This window comes from Chenopodium quinoa, unplaced genomic scaffold, assembly GCF_001683475.1.
Source record: "Chenopodium quinoa cultivar QQ74 unplaced genomic scaffold, ASM168347v1, whole genome shotgun sequence".
Lineage (NCBI taxonomy): Eukaryota > Viridiplantae > Streptophyta > Magnoliopsida > Caryophyllales > Amaranthaceae > Chenopodium > Chenopodium quinoa.
The window spans coordinates 1,161,557-1,176,693 of NW_018742899.1; the positions used below are offsets into that span (position 1 = coordinate 1,161,557).

At 34.6% G+C, this 15,137-nt stretch overlaps 1 protein-coding gene across 1 annotated transcript; it reads left to right on the plus strand.

Annotated features, from left to right (window-relative positions):
- The first annotated feature begins 6,305 nt into the window (after positions 1–6,305).
- On the plus strand, positions 6,306–13,910 carry LOC110727082 (hydroxyacylglutathione hydrolase cytoplasmic-like). Its single transcript, XM_021906620.1, has 7 exons — positions 6,306–6,492; positions 6,617–6,739; positions 8,176–8,337; positions 9,065–9,143; positions 9,470–9,583; positions 11,194–11,370; positions 13,553–13,910. The coding sequence occupies exons 1-7, from the start codon at positions 6,446–6,448 to the stop codon at positions 13,625–13,627; spliced, it is 777 nt and encodes a 258-aa protein (XP_021762312.1). The 5' UTR covers positions 6,306–6,445; the 3' UTR covers positions 13,628–13,910.
- The last annotated feature ends 1,227 nt before the right edge of the window (positions 13,911–15,137 follow it).

The window sequence follows — 15,137 nt, forward strand, 5'->3', positions numbered from 1 at the left end:
AAGAGGTCATGATACTGAGGAATGTTGGAAACTCAAAGAAGCTATCCGGGATTTGATTGATGATAACAAAATTTCTGAGGTTCTAGCCATCGCAGAATATCGGATAATATCTGATCCTTCTCTTCTCATTACGCCTATTGATGAACCCATGATTGAAGAAGTCTATATAACCACTATTAAGGAAGTGACCATGATTGAGGAGGATGAAGAAGTTTTCTTAGATGCCAGCCACCGAGGAAAACTCAGCAAATCTAAAAGAAGATGTTGATAAGCTCCGAGATTCCGTTGCCAAGCTTACGAATATGGTAGAAGATCTAATGAATCAAATATCAGTCATTGAACAAAACACTCATCGCCATGATTGGAAGAATGAAACGAATGACCATACTCCTTCTTCTTCTTCCCATCAAAGATTAAAGAAAAAACTCAATCCTACTAAGCCGCGGGTTAAACGGACCATAGATGAATATACACCAATAGGAATGACATATAATGAAGCTTTCGACTGAGTTTCCGCTGCAAAGTATTGGTTTTGGTTATTAGTTTTGGTAGCCTTGCGTAATCACGCGGCGGTAATAGCCAAAGTCTTTCTCTACGGTATAATTATACATATTATACTGGTATTTTCGTAGAGGGGGATTTGGGGGTGTTACATCAACTACCCAAAAACAACATCAAAATATAATTAAAATCATGTCTTGAATTAATTAAAACATGATTAGAAATTAAATTAGGAGAAGGAAGAGTTTTTTTTTTCTTTTATACCAAACCGAAAAGAGGAAAGAGAAGAGGAGGGCACACGGCTGGGCTGCCGGTGGTGGTGGTGACGGCGCCGGTGGCGCGTGGAGAGAAGAAGAAAGAGGCGTGGGAAAGAGAGGAGAAAAAGAGAGGGAAAATGAGAGAGAAAAATAAGAGGAAAAGTTTGGGATTTTGTAAAATCTGACAATACAAAACTGTCATTACTAATCCATTCCTCATTGAATTCTCCTTTAGGGCTAACTTGTTGGGCCCTTAAAAATTCTTTTACTCCCAACAAGTTAGTCCAACACTTTTATTGATGTTGACCCAATTTAAACACTTTATTGTACCAATTATAGCTCATATTATTTTATACACACTTATTTTATATTTATATGAATCATTTTAATTGATAAATAAAATAATCAATTTATATATAAAAAATATTATAAAAATACAGAGTATTACACCATCCTTCTCAACTTTCTTTCTCCTCCCTTCCCACGGTCATCATGAAGCCCAATTGAAAGCTCATAAGCACTCCTCCTATGGACGTCATATTAGAAGAAAGCTCATAATCATCCTCAATGGAAAAATCAAATCAATTATGTTATTTGTGGAGGCTATCAAGCTCAACTGCTTCAATAGAGAAATATAATTTTATTCTGGAGGCTTTGCCGCCGAATTTTAAGAAAACCTTAAGGAAAAATGGGAAAATTAAGGGAATGCTTAACCCCTATAGGGTAAGTGTTTGTTGTATTCTTTCAAAAAAAAAAAAAAAAGGTGTTTGTTGTGTGCTTGTGAGCAATTTATCCTCCATGGATGCTTGTGCTTCAAGATGGTTGTGCTTCAATGGAGAAATTATTTGGTGTACTGAGGATGACGGCAGTACAACTGTGTGAACATAATTACTTATGAAATGTGGATTTTACCAATATACCCCTTCTTTGACATGCAAGTTTACAAAAATACCCCTTGATAAACATATAAACTTGAATTTCGTCAAGGATGGGTGTCATATGAGTTACTAGGAAACAAGACATAATCGTGGCTAGGGGCTTTATCTTTAGTGCTTAAAGCATTCTAATCCCTGACATCCCTATAGAGCTTTATTTTGTATTTGTCTTATAATTCTGTGAACATTTACTTGACAACAACACAATAATGGGTCATTTGGGGCCGAAATTTGGGGATCTATCGTTTTTTAGGCGAAGGAACATCATGAAAGTTTCGGCTTTTCGAAAAGAACTGAGGTCTCAAAATACAAGTTCTAGCAACAAGGACTCCGAAAAAACACGAGAAGCTTCTAGAAGGTTCCAAACAACTCTATGAGGTTCTTTTGTAAGAGTATTATAACGAGAATGACTATGAAATATGTATTCAAGGAAAGTCTTGTACATAGTAGAATGTCTCTAGGAAGTCCTACGTATGTACATATGTGTTGTTATATTCTAGAGTGTTCGAAGGCACTCTTGTACATTTTAGTGTGTGTATGTATAAACCTTCATGTATACTCGTATATGTTTCTTTGGAGGTGGAAACACTCTAGATAATTATAGCCTAGAATCCACCGTACCATTTGAAAAGGTTATAAAGAATCTTGAGAAAGCTTATAAGTAGGATGGAGCACTATAAATAGACTTCAAGGATCAATTATACCTTCCAAGTTAAAAGTCCAATACAAGAAACAATCATAAGCACTTGTGTTCCCTTGTAACTCAATATTTTCCTTCATCCACAAAGAGTGTGTAGGGAAATTAAGGCACGAGGTTGGCAACTGAGTGGTTGGGCATACTAGTAAAGGGTCGTAATTTCAAACTAAGGCACTAAGCAAGGGAGAGTGCTTGGTTCAACCAAGGGGCTTTGCTTAGCACTAAGGGTAGCAAGTGCATTTGTTAACACAAGGGGTTGTGAGGAGTTGTGCCAAGGAGAAATTAAAGTGCATGACTAGGCCAAGTAGTCAGCATGCACGTGACACCAAGCTGGCCTCCAATGTCCATCGTAAGTGGACCTTACAAATCTGGTCGACTTGTATTAGTGACTCAATAATGACCATTTTATTACTCGAAATTGGATAATTTAAAATTTACATGAATTGGAATCAATTTGACCCGACTTCCCCAAAAATTTATGTGGATCATATTGATCTTTTTCCATTCTAAGATAATTAGCAATGAATTTTAATTGACCGAACCTTAATAAAACTTGTACTAAATGGTTTCTTATGGCCCAATTTCTTCTTACTTGAACCAATCAACTCAAGTTTCACCTCTGATTGATGAGATTGTGAAATCTTGTTTGTTAATTATAATAAAGAGGATAATGAGTCTAATCAAGTCATCAACTATCTAAATTTGGCTTAACCAAAACTCAATAATTACAACTTTGCTTGGTCAAGATTAGCTTGAAATTTGTTTCACGTTCAGTTATATTGAAATGAATTTAATTTGGTTTACATCAGTAGTATGTTAATCCTTTGAAGAAGATAAAATAATTAAATATGTAAATGTTGGAATTGAACCAAATCTAATAAGAATTTCTCAACCTGACTATATTAACCATGTACAGATAGTAAATTACTTTTTGCTACTACGGTTGATTGGGATATATTTAAATGTAACAAAAGGAGTAATTGAGGTCAATATATCGAAGATTCCTCACTCATGGCAATGTAAGGTCATATGTATTTTTTGATTTTAAAGCATAATTAAATGATATTAATTTTAGTGCAATTAAAATCATTTTACAAATTAAGCTACTCGAGCTCAAATTATTATTTATTTTTGTAAAAACCTTGTGAATGCTAATATATGCAAACATTGACTTATGATTAATCAATTCTAATTAGCAAGATAATAATTGAGTAAAAATTAGGTGAATGGAATAAGGCTTTAGCAAAATACTGATATAACTTCAAAGTATTAATAAAATAAATAAACTTGAAAGTGTATTTGTTTGGTTGGAACTTGTTACTTGAGATCAATTTATCCAAACTCAATTCAAACATAAAGGTCGAGGTGTTAATGATAGGTATATCATTTGTGCTAACAACAACGAAAAATGAAGAATTGATCAAGCAAGTACTGAAACAAGGAAAATTTTATTGGGGCAACCCAAGCACTAAGACAAAACCACCCATCCACTATGGAGAAAATTTTGATGGTGGTGAACACAAGCTCTCAATTACACTTTGAAAACTCACACTTCTTATTTCTTAATTATAACTTTACAAGTGGTTATTTTTCTCTCAATTTATTCTCACATCATAACCTAATAATGACATAACATGGGTAGGGCAGACATAAGAAACAATCCTACGGACATAAATATCCCACGATGCTTAATTGCAAGACTCGTAGAAAAACAAAGCAGGGCCTGGAACCTGACTTGCTCACTTAGCTCCCTCCCTCCTCAAACTATTCTGTTATCACATTGATTTGTACGTTAACCCATATAAAAATATTTAAATAATAAACACACTTTACTCGATCCGAACTAAAACATATCGGCTCAAAATAAAGAAGAGACCCAGGTTAATAACCTTGACAAACTTCAAAAGTTATCAAGGGTTACTTTCGACATTTTCCATGTTTAATCAGGCTGATATAGGTAATTTGAAGTGCAATGTAAAGGATGGGCGTGTAACTGGCGTTACCCAGTACAACTAACGCCGCTATGGGAAGATTCCTTTACTGAAGCTGATTCAACTTATCAAGTCATCATCCCTGACCTTTAGTTAACTTGTGTACTCCCTCTGTGTTTTAATAAGTGTTACAGTTTGACCAAACACGCATCTCGAGACATGACTTTGACCATTAATTTATCTAATTACCTGTTAGTAAAATCATAGGAAAATTGATATTATGAAAGTATACATTATAACAAATCCAAAAATGTATTATACTATAAAATTTGTTTTTTTATAAATTAGTTATTAATCAAGTCAAAACCATTATGTGAATAGTGAAAAAAGTCAAACTATAACATTTAATAAACACGGAGGGAGTATTGTTTTTGTTTTTCATGTTTTTCTTCTCCTCCACTATCTTCTTACTCTTGCTCTTACCCGAATCCCCACCCACACCTTTCACTGACACACCATTTCGATACCACCATTTTTGACACCGACACCGACACCTTTATCTTATTTGTCTCACCCCACCACCTTATTAGCGCCGCCAAATTAAATGAGACCTTAGAGAAAAGGGTGAAATTAAGGGCATGGTCAACCCCAAAGGAGAGGGGTGACCATGTCCTCCATTAAAATTGTCATTGAGTTTGAGTTTCTCCATTGAAGATTAATTACTTTCACCATTGAAACTTGACTACCTACGATAACAGTTACAACAAACCAATCACATATATTAAAGTGCCTCATTGTTCAAAAACCACTCAGCTATGTAAACAAGGCCGTAATCTCCTTCGACATCCCACAGTTTGAGCACTCTATTGTTTCTCTGTCCCCAACTTTTATCTTTCATTAAAAGTGTTTTGAGTTAAACTTACCATCTCTTTTAAAAAAGTAAAATTAAATCCTTGAATGGAGTGACGACGTTTTACAACATTTATCAAACTTCGTCAATATAATAAGTTAATGTCGTCAAGTTGCTCTTCAGAAGCCAGTAGAACTCTGCAAAAGTACCCCACCACATCTATGCTAATCTATTAAAAGGCGTTCTAAGAACGTTCACATGTCACATAAACCCCCTCACTACGCCACGTCACCCACTCAACTACTCATTACGCCACGTAGCTCTCCCTTCCAATTGTTTTTCATTACATGTCATGCACTTATAATAATAATAAAAAATGTTCTCCAAAATATTTGAACACGCAACCTCTAATTCTACAATTAAGTGTCTTACCACCAACTATGTGGTTTCTTATGCAATCTTTTGAATACAAAATATTAAAATGCAACAAATGACAATATGAACAACAAATTTAATCACTAGAAAATTGAATCATAAATTACAACATATATTAATGATCAGTTCCATATAACAATCTAGGGCATCGCCCTGGCCCAAAATCTAGTTATTATTTGTTTATTGGTATTTTGCAAAATCCAATGCATTTTTAAAATAATTACCACTTAATACACATTCCAAGAACAAACTCTTCATTTCCAAAAAAAGATTGATTTCCAAATCCAATGCATTTTATTTGTTTGATTTCCAAAAAAAGAAAAAAAACAAATCCAGACTCTTCATTTGGCATTGTTTTTTGTTTTATGTTTTCTGTTTATTTGAAAACAAAAAACCAAAAACAGGAAACAAGAAAAAGATGTTTCCACTTTTCTGTTGTCAGTTTTCAAAATTATCATAATTTTAATATGTTTGACTAGTTTTTTATTCATTATATGACATATAACATATGATTTTGAAAGACAAGAAACCAAAAAATAGAAAATCACAGCAATGCCAAACGAATCTAATTTCCGTTTAAACAAACATCGAAGAACAAACTCAATTTGTTATATGTCTTGAAGATTCTCACAAAAGAGTAAGGATCTCTCGCGCGTAAAGCAGAAGCTAAAGAAAGAACCCAATCTTACATGTCCAACCACAGTACTGCCACCTAGCGTCGAAATTTATTCATATAAATAATCCAGTATTTTGATATTACCAACAGTAACGACGCTTCTTTCTCTTTCTTGGCGCTTATTACAACACCCATTTTCTCTCTCCTCTGATCTCAACAAACAATGAAAATCCTTCATATTCCTTGTTTGGATGACAACTACTCTTACTTGTAATCTTCTTCTCCTTTATTAGGGTTTCATAGATTCCAATTTTCATTTTTCAATTGAATTCTGTTTGACGGAAAATTAAAATATTAATTTGTCGATTTTTTTTTTTTTTTTTTTTTGGAACAGGATTATTGATGAGCAGACGAAGGAAGCTGCAGTTGTTGATCCAGTTGAACCAGAGAAGGTTCTAGAAATTGCTAAGAACAATGATGCCAATGTCAAATTTGTTCTCACTACTCACCATCACTGGTATTTTTCTTCATTTCTAGATTTTTTAAAAAAATTTAATCATGTTTCTTCAACAATTAGGGTTTTTGACAGCTTAATTTTTGCAATTATATGTTTTCTGGTATGTTTTATGTTGATAAATGACTAAAAGAATATTTATATGTTTCGGAGTGATTCGAAGTTCGTCTATCCTGTGGGAATGACAAACAAGATATATTTGTTTATCAAATTTTGGACAATTGCCTGTTTATTTCAGAAAGGAGTACCTTCCGGACGAAGTCTTTCGGAATGAAATGGAATTATTTAGTCAAGGATTAAGAAGTAATGACCTATTGGGTTATTCAAATTAGACAAAAATCAAGGACTAGCATTGTGCTTTTTAAATTTGTATTGGTGACAATGGTTTTATATTTTTTTATTATGTGTTTGCATGCTGATATTATTCATAATACATTGCTGGTGCTAATCAGTCTATTGTTTATTTGTTATTCCTTACTTTGGCTTTATAGTTGTTATTTCACTGGCATTTCTGTTGCTGTACCGTGTTGTGGTGACCATTGACACAACAAAGATATGCATACGTTTACTTGGTGTTGCAATTTGACACTTCATGTGGTGGATCTTTAATAAAGACTAGAGAATGGGTGGGAGAAGAGTGTTATGGTATATGCTTTTTACACAAGAATGGATAGGCATTAGGCAATCTCTCTCTCTCTCTCTCTCTCTCTCTGTAGCCTTTTGGATTAGAGTGCACTGTTTGGTTTTGGGATCAAATTGTAGTTTATAGTTTAGAATGCTGCCCCATCACAAATAACAGTGTTCATTTCTTAAATTTTGAGTTGGGTGAGTCAAATAATGGGAATCACATCGGTATTCACCATCTATTCTCGAGTCTAATTGCCATAGTATTCTTTTTGATTGTTTAAATGTACGGGACTCTCTTGTTTCATCATGTCAAGAGTGCTGCACAAAACTTGCGACTTTGGGGTGCACGTAGGTGTCATTAGTAGTGGGAATCAAGTGTGAGAATAAGAGGTTATTCTCTAGGGTGCATAATGGGAATCTAGTTTGAAGACTTCTTGTTGGCGTAGAAATTCGTTAAGGATTTACTTTAGACTTCGGGTCCTCTCCTTTTCAGTTTTCACCACAATTATTACCTAGTTTACCGAAACAATCTACGGGGGAGACATAGGTACCCCCTTTTTTCTGTATACTTTCATGCCATAAAGGATGTATTGTCTAATACACAGCAACTTCTATGTACTATTAATTATAGAACTAATTAAGGATCTGTATGGTATTGTTGTATGGACTACCACTACCCATATTGCTGTGTTCATTGATGTCATTTGAGAACACACCTATTGTCTTACTTTTGGGACATAATTAAGAAATTTTAGTACCTTGATTTGGTACTTTATATCTTTCCTAATTGAATATGAACTCCTGATTTTCAGGGATCATGCCGGTGGAAATGATAAGATAAGAGAGCTGGTTCCTAGCATCAAGGTTTATGGTGGTTCGATTGATAATGTGAAAGGATGCACTAATAGATTGGACAATGGTGATAAGGTCTCGCTGGGAGCTGAAGTCAACATCTTGTCTCTTCATACACCTTGGTGAGTGAATTTGCTCATAACTCATTAGTCATTTGTACCTTAAGTGCACCTCTTGTATGCTGTGTCTTGTTGGAAGAAATCATATTTATCATGACTTGGTTTAAAGACTCACCTGCAAGTGAGCTGCCAACATTTTTGTCATTAAGTGGAGGAAATGGACTTTGGAAGTATGGAAACAGTCATCCGGTTTTACCATAATCACGATAATTGTTTGTTACTGGCAGTTGTTTTTTTCCCCTGAACTTGACAATTTATTCATAGGATTCATGCATATTCTTAATTTGACACTTTTTATCGATTGGATTTGTAATGAAAATGAAGATACCATTATTATATTGAATGTATTATCTCTGATCCTTTAATTTTAATCCTTAAGACTGCTGTTTAAAATAGGAGGTTTAAATCTGGACAAGAGAGTACGTTTTGAATTGCCTCATCTACACTCACTGATTATTTATGTTTTTGGCTGTCTGCGATGAAGTTGTTCCTTTTTTTAGGGTAGAATCACACTTGCTATTTTTCAATTTGCATCCTATTAGTTTTGACTTTAGAATCCAATCCTTTCTAGTCGCCCTAAGAAGGATGATGGCTCATCACCAGCCTTTTTCCTTGCATGAGATTATAAGTATGAAATAATTATGGTTATTTTAATTTGTCTGCAAGAGATTACTGGAATATCATTCCTGTATAGTTGTGTAACGGTTTTGCTTATCTTTGTCTTGCTCAGCCACACCAAAGGTCATATAAGTTACTATGTGACTGGCAAAGAAGATGAGAGCCCTGCTGTTTTCACTGGAGACACTATGGTATGACTGCGGGTAGTATGACAGGAGGCCTTACTATTGCTTTTTTTTTTTAGTTAATTGCTTTGCTGTTCCTTTTTTTCTTTTAATTAAAATAGAATTACTTCATAGGTTTTGTGACAAGTAAGGAAAGGTTGATTCATTTGTACAGTACACAAAAATATATCTCAACAATAGAAGTGGTAATTAGTAGTCACATATGCCAAGTACTGCGAGATATTGATTTTATTCTTTATTAGAGCCATCAAGCCCAAGCCCATTTATCTTCATGTCTTTATTCATTTATAAAAGCTAATGGTCTCATATGTAAATGTGATTTTTGTTGACAGTTCATTGCTGGTTGTGGCAAATTTTTTGAGGGTACAGCAGAGCAGATGTATCAGTCACTCTGCGTGACATTGGGTTCTTTGCCAAAGCTGACTAGAGTTTATTGCGGTCATGAGGTGAATGATTTTCTAAGATGTTCTGTAGTTGTTTGATTTCATTTATCTCTGAATCTTGGCTTATATTTCAGAAAAGCAGGTCCCATTGCTTCTGATCTCACAGTTTTAATTTCTCATTGGGTGCAGCATTTAATAGACCTACAGAAACTATTGATGTGGAATAAGGAACTAGATTTTATCAAATAAATAAATGTGAACTATGGAAAAAGAAATGTAAGCTACATTAAAGCCTAGGATAATCGGTTTGCAAGTTTCGGGCAAGCACTGCTGCTTGATTCTATTAACACTTTGTTCCATCTTTGTTGCTTGTGTCTAGACTCACCAAAATCCTTACAGAAACCCAAAATTTCCTACCCCTGAATTTTCAAGTGACCACATAATGGATTGGTGGTGGCTACGTTGGCCCTGAAGCTTACATTAATAGGACTATTCTTGAATAAATCTTTCTATCACCAAGTGAAATTTGAACATCAATCTAAATCTGCCCACCATCAACTGAAATTATTTGCAGCATCTTCCTTTCTCCATAGAACAAGGCACCTCAGAATAATGGATGTGTGTGTGTGTGTGCGTGTGAGCAAAATCCATCAAATGGAATTTTTTGACTTCCTTGTGTTTTTAGTTCTTTAAGGGACATCCACAACATGTGGTTGTAAATAGTTGCTGAAAAGTAAAATACATCATATTTGGATGTGGATTTTGTTCATTGATGACAGAGATGATAGAGGAGAATTTCTCCTTTGGTTGGCAAATGCTACAGTTTACCTTTGCTTATGTTTTCCTTTGTAACTCGTTAGAATGTCATATATCAGGCAATGGGACATCTCTACATCATTTATCTGAGAAGTTGAGAACTTGAAGGTTATATCCCTCAGCTCCAATCGGTTGATTGATTATCAAGCCTTGATGAGACATTCCATCTGCATTAGTTGATGCTTTCTCCCCCTTAATTTTGTTAATCTTGTCCAAACACCTCTCCCCCTGCACTGCCATCAAGAACCTCAACCATGCTATCTGCAGTCTGTAATCCCTGTTTGCTTCAATGACTTTAGTCTTTTTAGACTTATGCAAACCTTTTACAATTGCTACACTTGACTGAATTCTTTGCCAATTGTTAGAAAAATCTGGTGGTGAACCTGTACAAATAAGGACTGTATTAGTCAATCAAATTTACGAGGATGGACAAAGAAAGGGAAATGCCTATGAGCAGTTCCTGCACTTTTCTATTAAAATTCTTTCAACATGGTATAATAAAGATGGAATTTGGGTCTCCCTAGAGTCCCTGCCCATACTAAGAGAAAAACGAATTGTTCACTGTGCTTCCCCTTCTGTTTAGAATCACAGTCCATAGTTTCAAGTCACCAGTGTGTCCAATGGACTGCAAATCTAGAAGATGATTACTTCCCTTGTTGCCCGGGCTTATTGGGGAGGTCTTTGTTCTAGTTGTTTGAAAATGAAAGATACTTATATTTTAAGGAAAGGCTAAAAACTCTTATTTCCTGCCAATGCTGTTACAATAACGCAGGACATAGAAGTATACTGAACTGCTGCTGATTTTCTCTGTGATAAGTGATTGTCGTTATTGCTCACTTTTTCTCTTCTAATTGCAGTACACAGTGAAGAACCTTCAATTTGCTTTGACAGTTGAACCCGAAAATGCAAAGATAGCGGAGAAATTGGCATGGGCTCAGAACCAGCGAAATGCTGGCTTGCCTACTATTCCATCAACCATTGCGGAGGAGCTAGAAACTAACCCATTCATGCGGGTTGATATACCTGAGATTCAGGTATTTGTGTCGCACATTATTTCTGTTCAGTTTGCGATCTATGCTATCTGGGTTGAGTTAGGAGTTTTTTTATGTTATCTTAAAAAGTGTAAATCATCGAATTTCTCTTCAGAAACCCTTTTTTTTATTGGGATATTTGGCTGAATGTGAAATGCTCCAAGTCTCTGTCAGTATTGTTAGTGTAAAAGGGTCTGACACAGGATATACAAGATTCCTTCTTTTTACTAGAAAACCCCTTGTCCATATTTCATTATGGAGTAAACTTGGCTGCCCATATGTAACCTCCCCAACTTAAAGAACCCGACCATATGTGTACAACCAAGAATCACATCTCACATTGGCATGAACTTTGAAATTTGCTCATTGCGCCTGAAGAGTTCCAATTTCTTTCTTAATACTCTTTTATTCCCTAAATGTATGCTCCAAGTACATTTTACATGATTTTTAATATATAGTTGAGTGGAGTCGATCAAAAGGTAAAATATTGGGACCATATTGTTAATGAGAGATTAATGGGATCATTTTGTTAATGAGAGATTAATGGGGTCATTTTGTTAATGAAGCATGCATATAACCATATCCATATAGGGACATAAGGAGTACTCCCTCTGTTTTGTAGCAACGAATACCAAGGAAAAGTGAAAATGGGGACCATGCATGTGAGTACTTTTGCTTTCAAGAGGAGAGAGATAGAGAGTAAGAGATTTATTAAATTAAACTGGGTTCACAAAGTGGGGTTGTAGGGTGATAAAAAATGAATAAAAGGTTTCCATAAAAGGAATAAAGTAAAAGTGAGTAGAACTTAGAAAAACGGATGCGAACGAAAAGTGAGTAACACCAAGGAAAACGGAGGAAGTACTTCGGTATTAAATATTCTGATAAGAGGCCTTGAGGGTTGTGATGAAAAAATGGGTATAATACATCAGTATGGAAAGAATTATATTGTTAATTATGCTTAATTAGAGAGTGAGCTCATTTGTAGACTCGATTAAGAACCTTTACCATCAATTAAGATGATGACTGTTTTTTTCCACCTTTGTTTCTATGTGCTTGTCATTGTATTTCATAGTTGAGTTAGATTGTTATCATCTTTGAATGTACTCCCTCCATTCCACAAAGAACTACTCACTGTAGATGCACAATTTTATGCAAGTAGCCAAGTATGAATAAAATATATATTATACTCTGCTAAAATAGGATTAAAATGAATAGTTCTTTTTGGAATAGACGAAAGTAGAAAGTGAGTAGTTCTTTGTGGAACAGAGAGAGTATAGATGGAAAAAAGGTTAGTTATTACTCTTTGTATCTCAATTTATTTGCTCCATAAGCAGAAGGCACAATATCTTAGAAGTGAATGAGTTAGTGTGGGTTGTGGAACCAAACTTAATTAAAAGTAGAGGAGAGGTTTTCCATAAAAAAGCATGGGGCAAGTAATTTGAGACATAAAAAAAGGAAAATGAGGCAAATAATTGAGACGCGGAGGGAGTGTATTAAAGTATTTCTCAATATTATAGTTATTTATACAAACTTTATGTTTAATTTTTGCATAATTCAAAGAAACTTGTATAATTACAAGTGACCTAAATTATGTTTAATTTTTGCATTATAAAATTTTACCTTGTTATTAGTTTGCATTGAAATCTTTTAAGTTATAGTGGTCCAGTGGGAATGTGTTATTATATTGCACTGTCAAATGTGAAGTTGCTGTTTAATAGCGATAAAAAAAAATAAAAAATTAAAAACATTATCTTATTAGTAATTCAACATGCAAAATGCACTCATGTTGTTTTGAGAATTTTCCCTATTATAATAGAAAGTATTTCTGAAAAATTTTATGTATATTTTTCATTTAAAAAGAACACGAGCATTAAAGTTTGACATCATTAAGAGAAAACAATGGGATCATCATTTTGAATTTTGAACTTTTGTGTGTAATCTTTATTAAGTTTTGGTGTAATTAACAATATACAGAATTATGCTAGCTTGGTTTCTCGAAATGTATGTACACCATAATGACTTTTCTGTTTGGAACAGCTAAAGTTTGAGAAATTGATACCAGATTTTTTTTATTATAGTGAACTCAGCTGTTCTTTCTCAAACAGCCGAGTCTAATACGCTTATCATGTTTTCAGGTGTCTCATTGTTTCGCTCTTATATCCTTTTTTTTTATTTTATTTTGCAGCAAAAACTTGGTCTCAACTCCCCAGTAGAAGCCCTTCGCGAAATAAGGAAACTTAAAGATAACTGGAGAGGCTAACGGAGGGCTTACCAACGGGTGTGTAATTCTAGTCTGTAAATTTATGGATGTCGTTCTTGATCAGAGTCAGCATTTTAATAAATCTCTGGCATCCAACTTTCCAAATTTTCTGGAAATAATAATGTACTTTTCAAGGAGAGCTTAAGAAATATTTTACCACTTTATTAGACTGCATTAGTTTTAGTCAAGAGATGATGCTAGTATTTGTGTGTCCTAAAGCATTTCCCCCATTTTCAGACACTTTAATCAACAATCAATTCATTTAAAACAATGATAAAGTAAACCCCATGTGAGTTTCATTGCAATATGCATTACCCTTTACATCCCATGGAACATACCTTGCCTTTGATCCCTAGACAATGCTCTTTTTGCTCCTTTATTTCTTGCTTTTCCTTTTCTCGAGCCGTCACCGTTCGTGGTCGAGGATTACGTACCTACATATACTACTTGATTATTATTGTGGTTCTAATTATTATCATTGTATTATTAAGGGGTTAATCATATATTATCATCGGCTTATCGCTCGTAAAAGGCGTGAGCCGTATGACTACTGTTATTTAGGACAAGCTATGTTCCCCATGATTGCAACTTGCACACAAAATGTGGGATAGGATACAAAATATCATATGGTTTTGAAAGTGAAGTAATAATCTATGGTTCAAATAATGGGTGCAAAGCACTAACTTTGAAAGGGAATCGAGCCTTCATTGATTCTTTTAGTTGGCTTGATGGGGAACAGCAAGGTTCCGTTTCCAGCTAGAACAAGTGTAGCCGATAAGTCCCACAACATGAACACTAATAAGAACACCCCATATTTATGCCCTGGACCATGACGCTTTTGTCTCATGTCTACATCAACTTATAAATTAGGACTCCTTTTAGGGTAGGTAATTGTGCCCTTTTTCCATTCGGGTTGGCAGTGTTCGCTTCGGTTGGGTAAAACCGTAAAATACATGCAATTACTAGAATAATTGGCATAGTTTGACTTTCTACACTATTAATCTATCAACTTTGACTATATATTTAAACTCTGAATAATTATACTAGTTCTCTTCGCTTTACCGTCACGTTCATCATATTTGGTTCCACTAATTTTCTCTCTTGTCAGCCCGGCTTAACCAAAAATCAAATAAAAGTAATTGTGCTTCCATAACACAAACAAAAGGGAACAGATCGTTTATCCTTTACGAGCGAAGGAGTTTAACTTTGACTTTCGACTAGCCATCTAAAATCATTGACACTAATTGGAAATTGTAACAACATGTAGCACAAAGTTGCCATTTTCTTCTCAACCATGTAAACAAGAAATAACCTCGCACTTTTTGTGGCTTTCTTGCTGGTATCGTGGGTCATTGTTGCTTTGGAGTTATAGGCAAAGGCAACTAGAAAATAACGGAGGGGAATGTAAAAATATACGAAGTATTTTCTTCTCAATTATATGCCTTTATTGTCTTGAATTACTTGGTTGAGTACACAGGTGGCTGAAATTTGGAGGTAAGAATTTTTTTTT

Coding starts and splice junctions, on each gene's coding strand:
- LOC110727082 (XM_021906620.1), top strand. CDS start 6,446: ATGAAAATCCTTCATATTCCTTGTTTGGATGACAACTACTCTTACTT. Junction 6,740..8,175: donor CTCACTACTCACCATCACTG/GTATTTTTCTTC, acceptor CCTGATTTTCAG/GGATCATGCCGGTGGAAATG. Junction 9,584..11,193: donor GAGTTTATTGCGGTCATGAG/GTGAATGATTTT, acceptor TTCTAATTGCAG/TACACAGTGAAGAACCTTCA.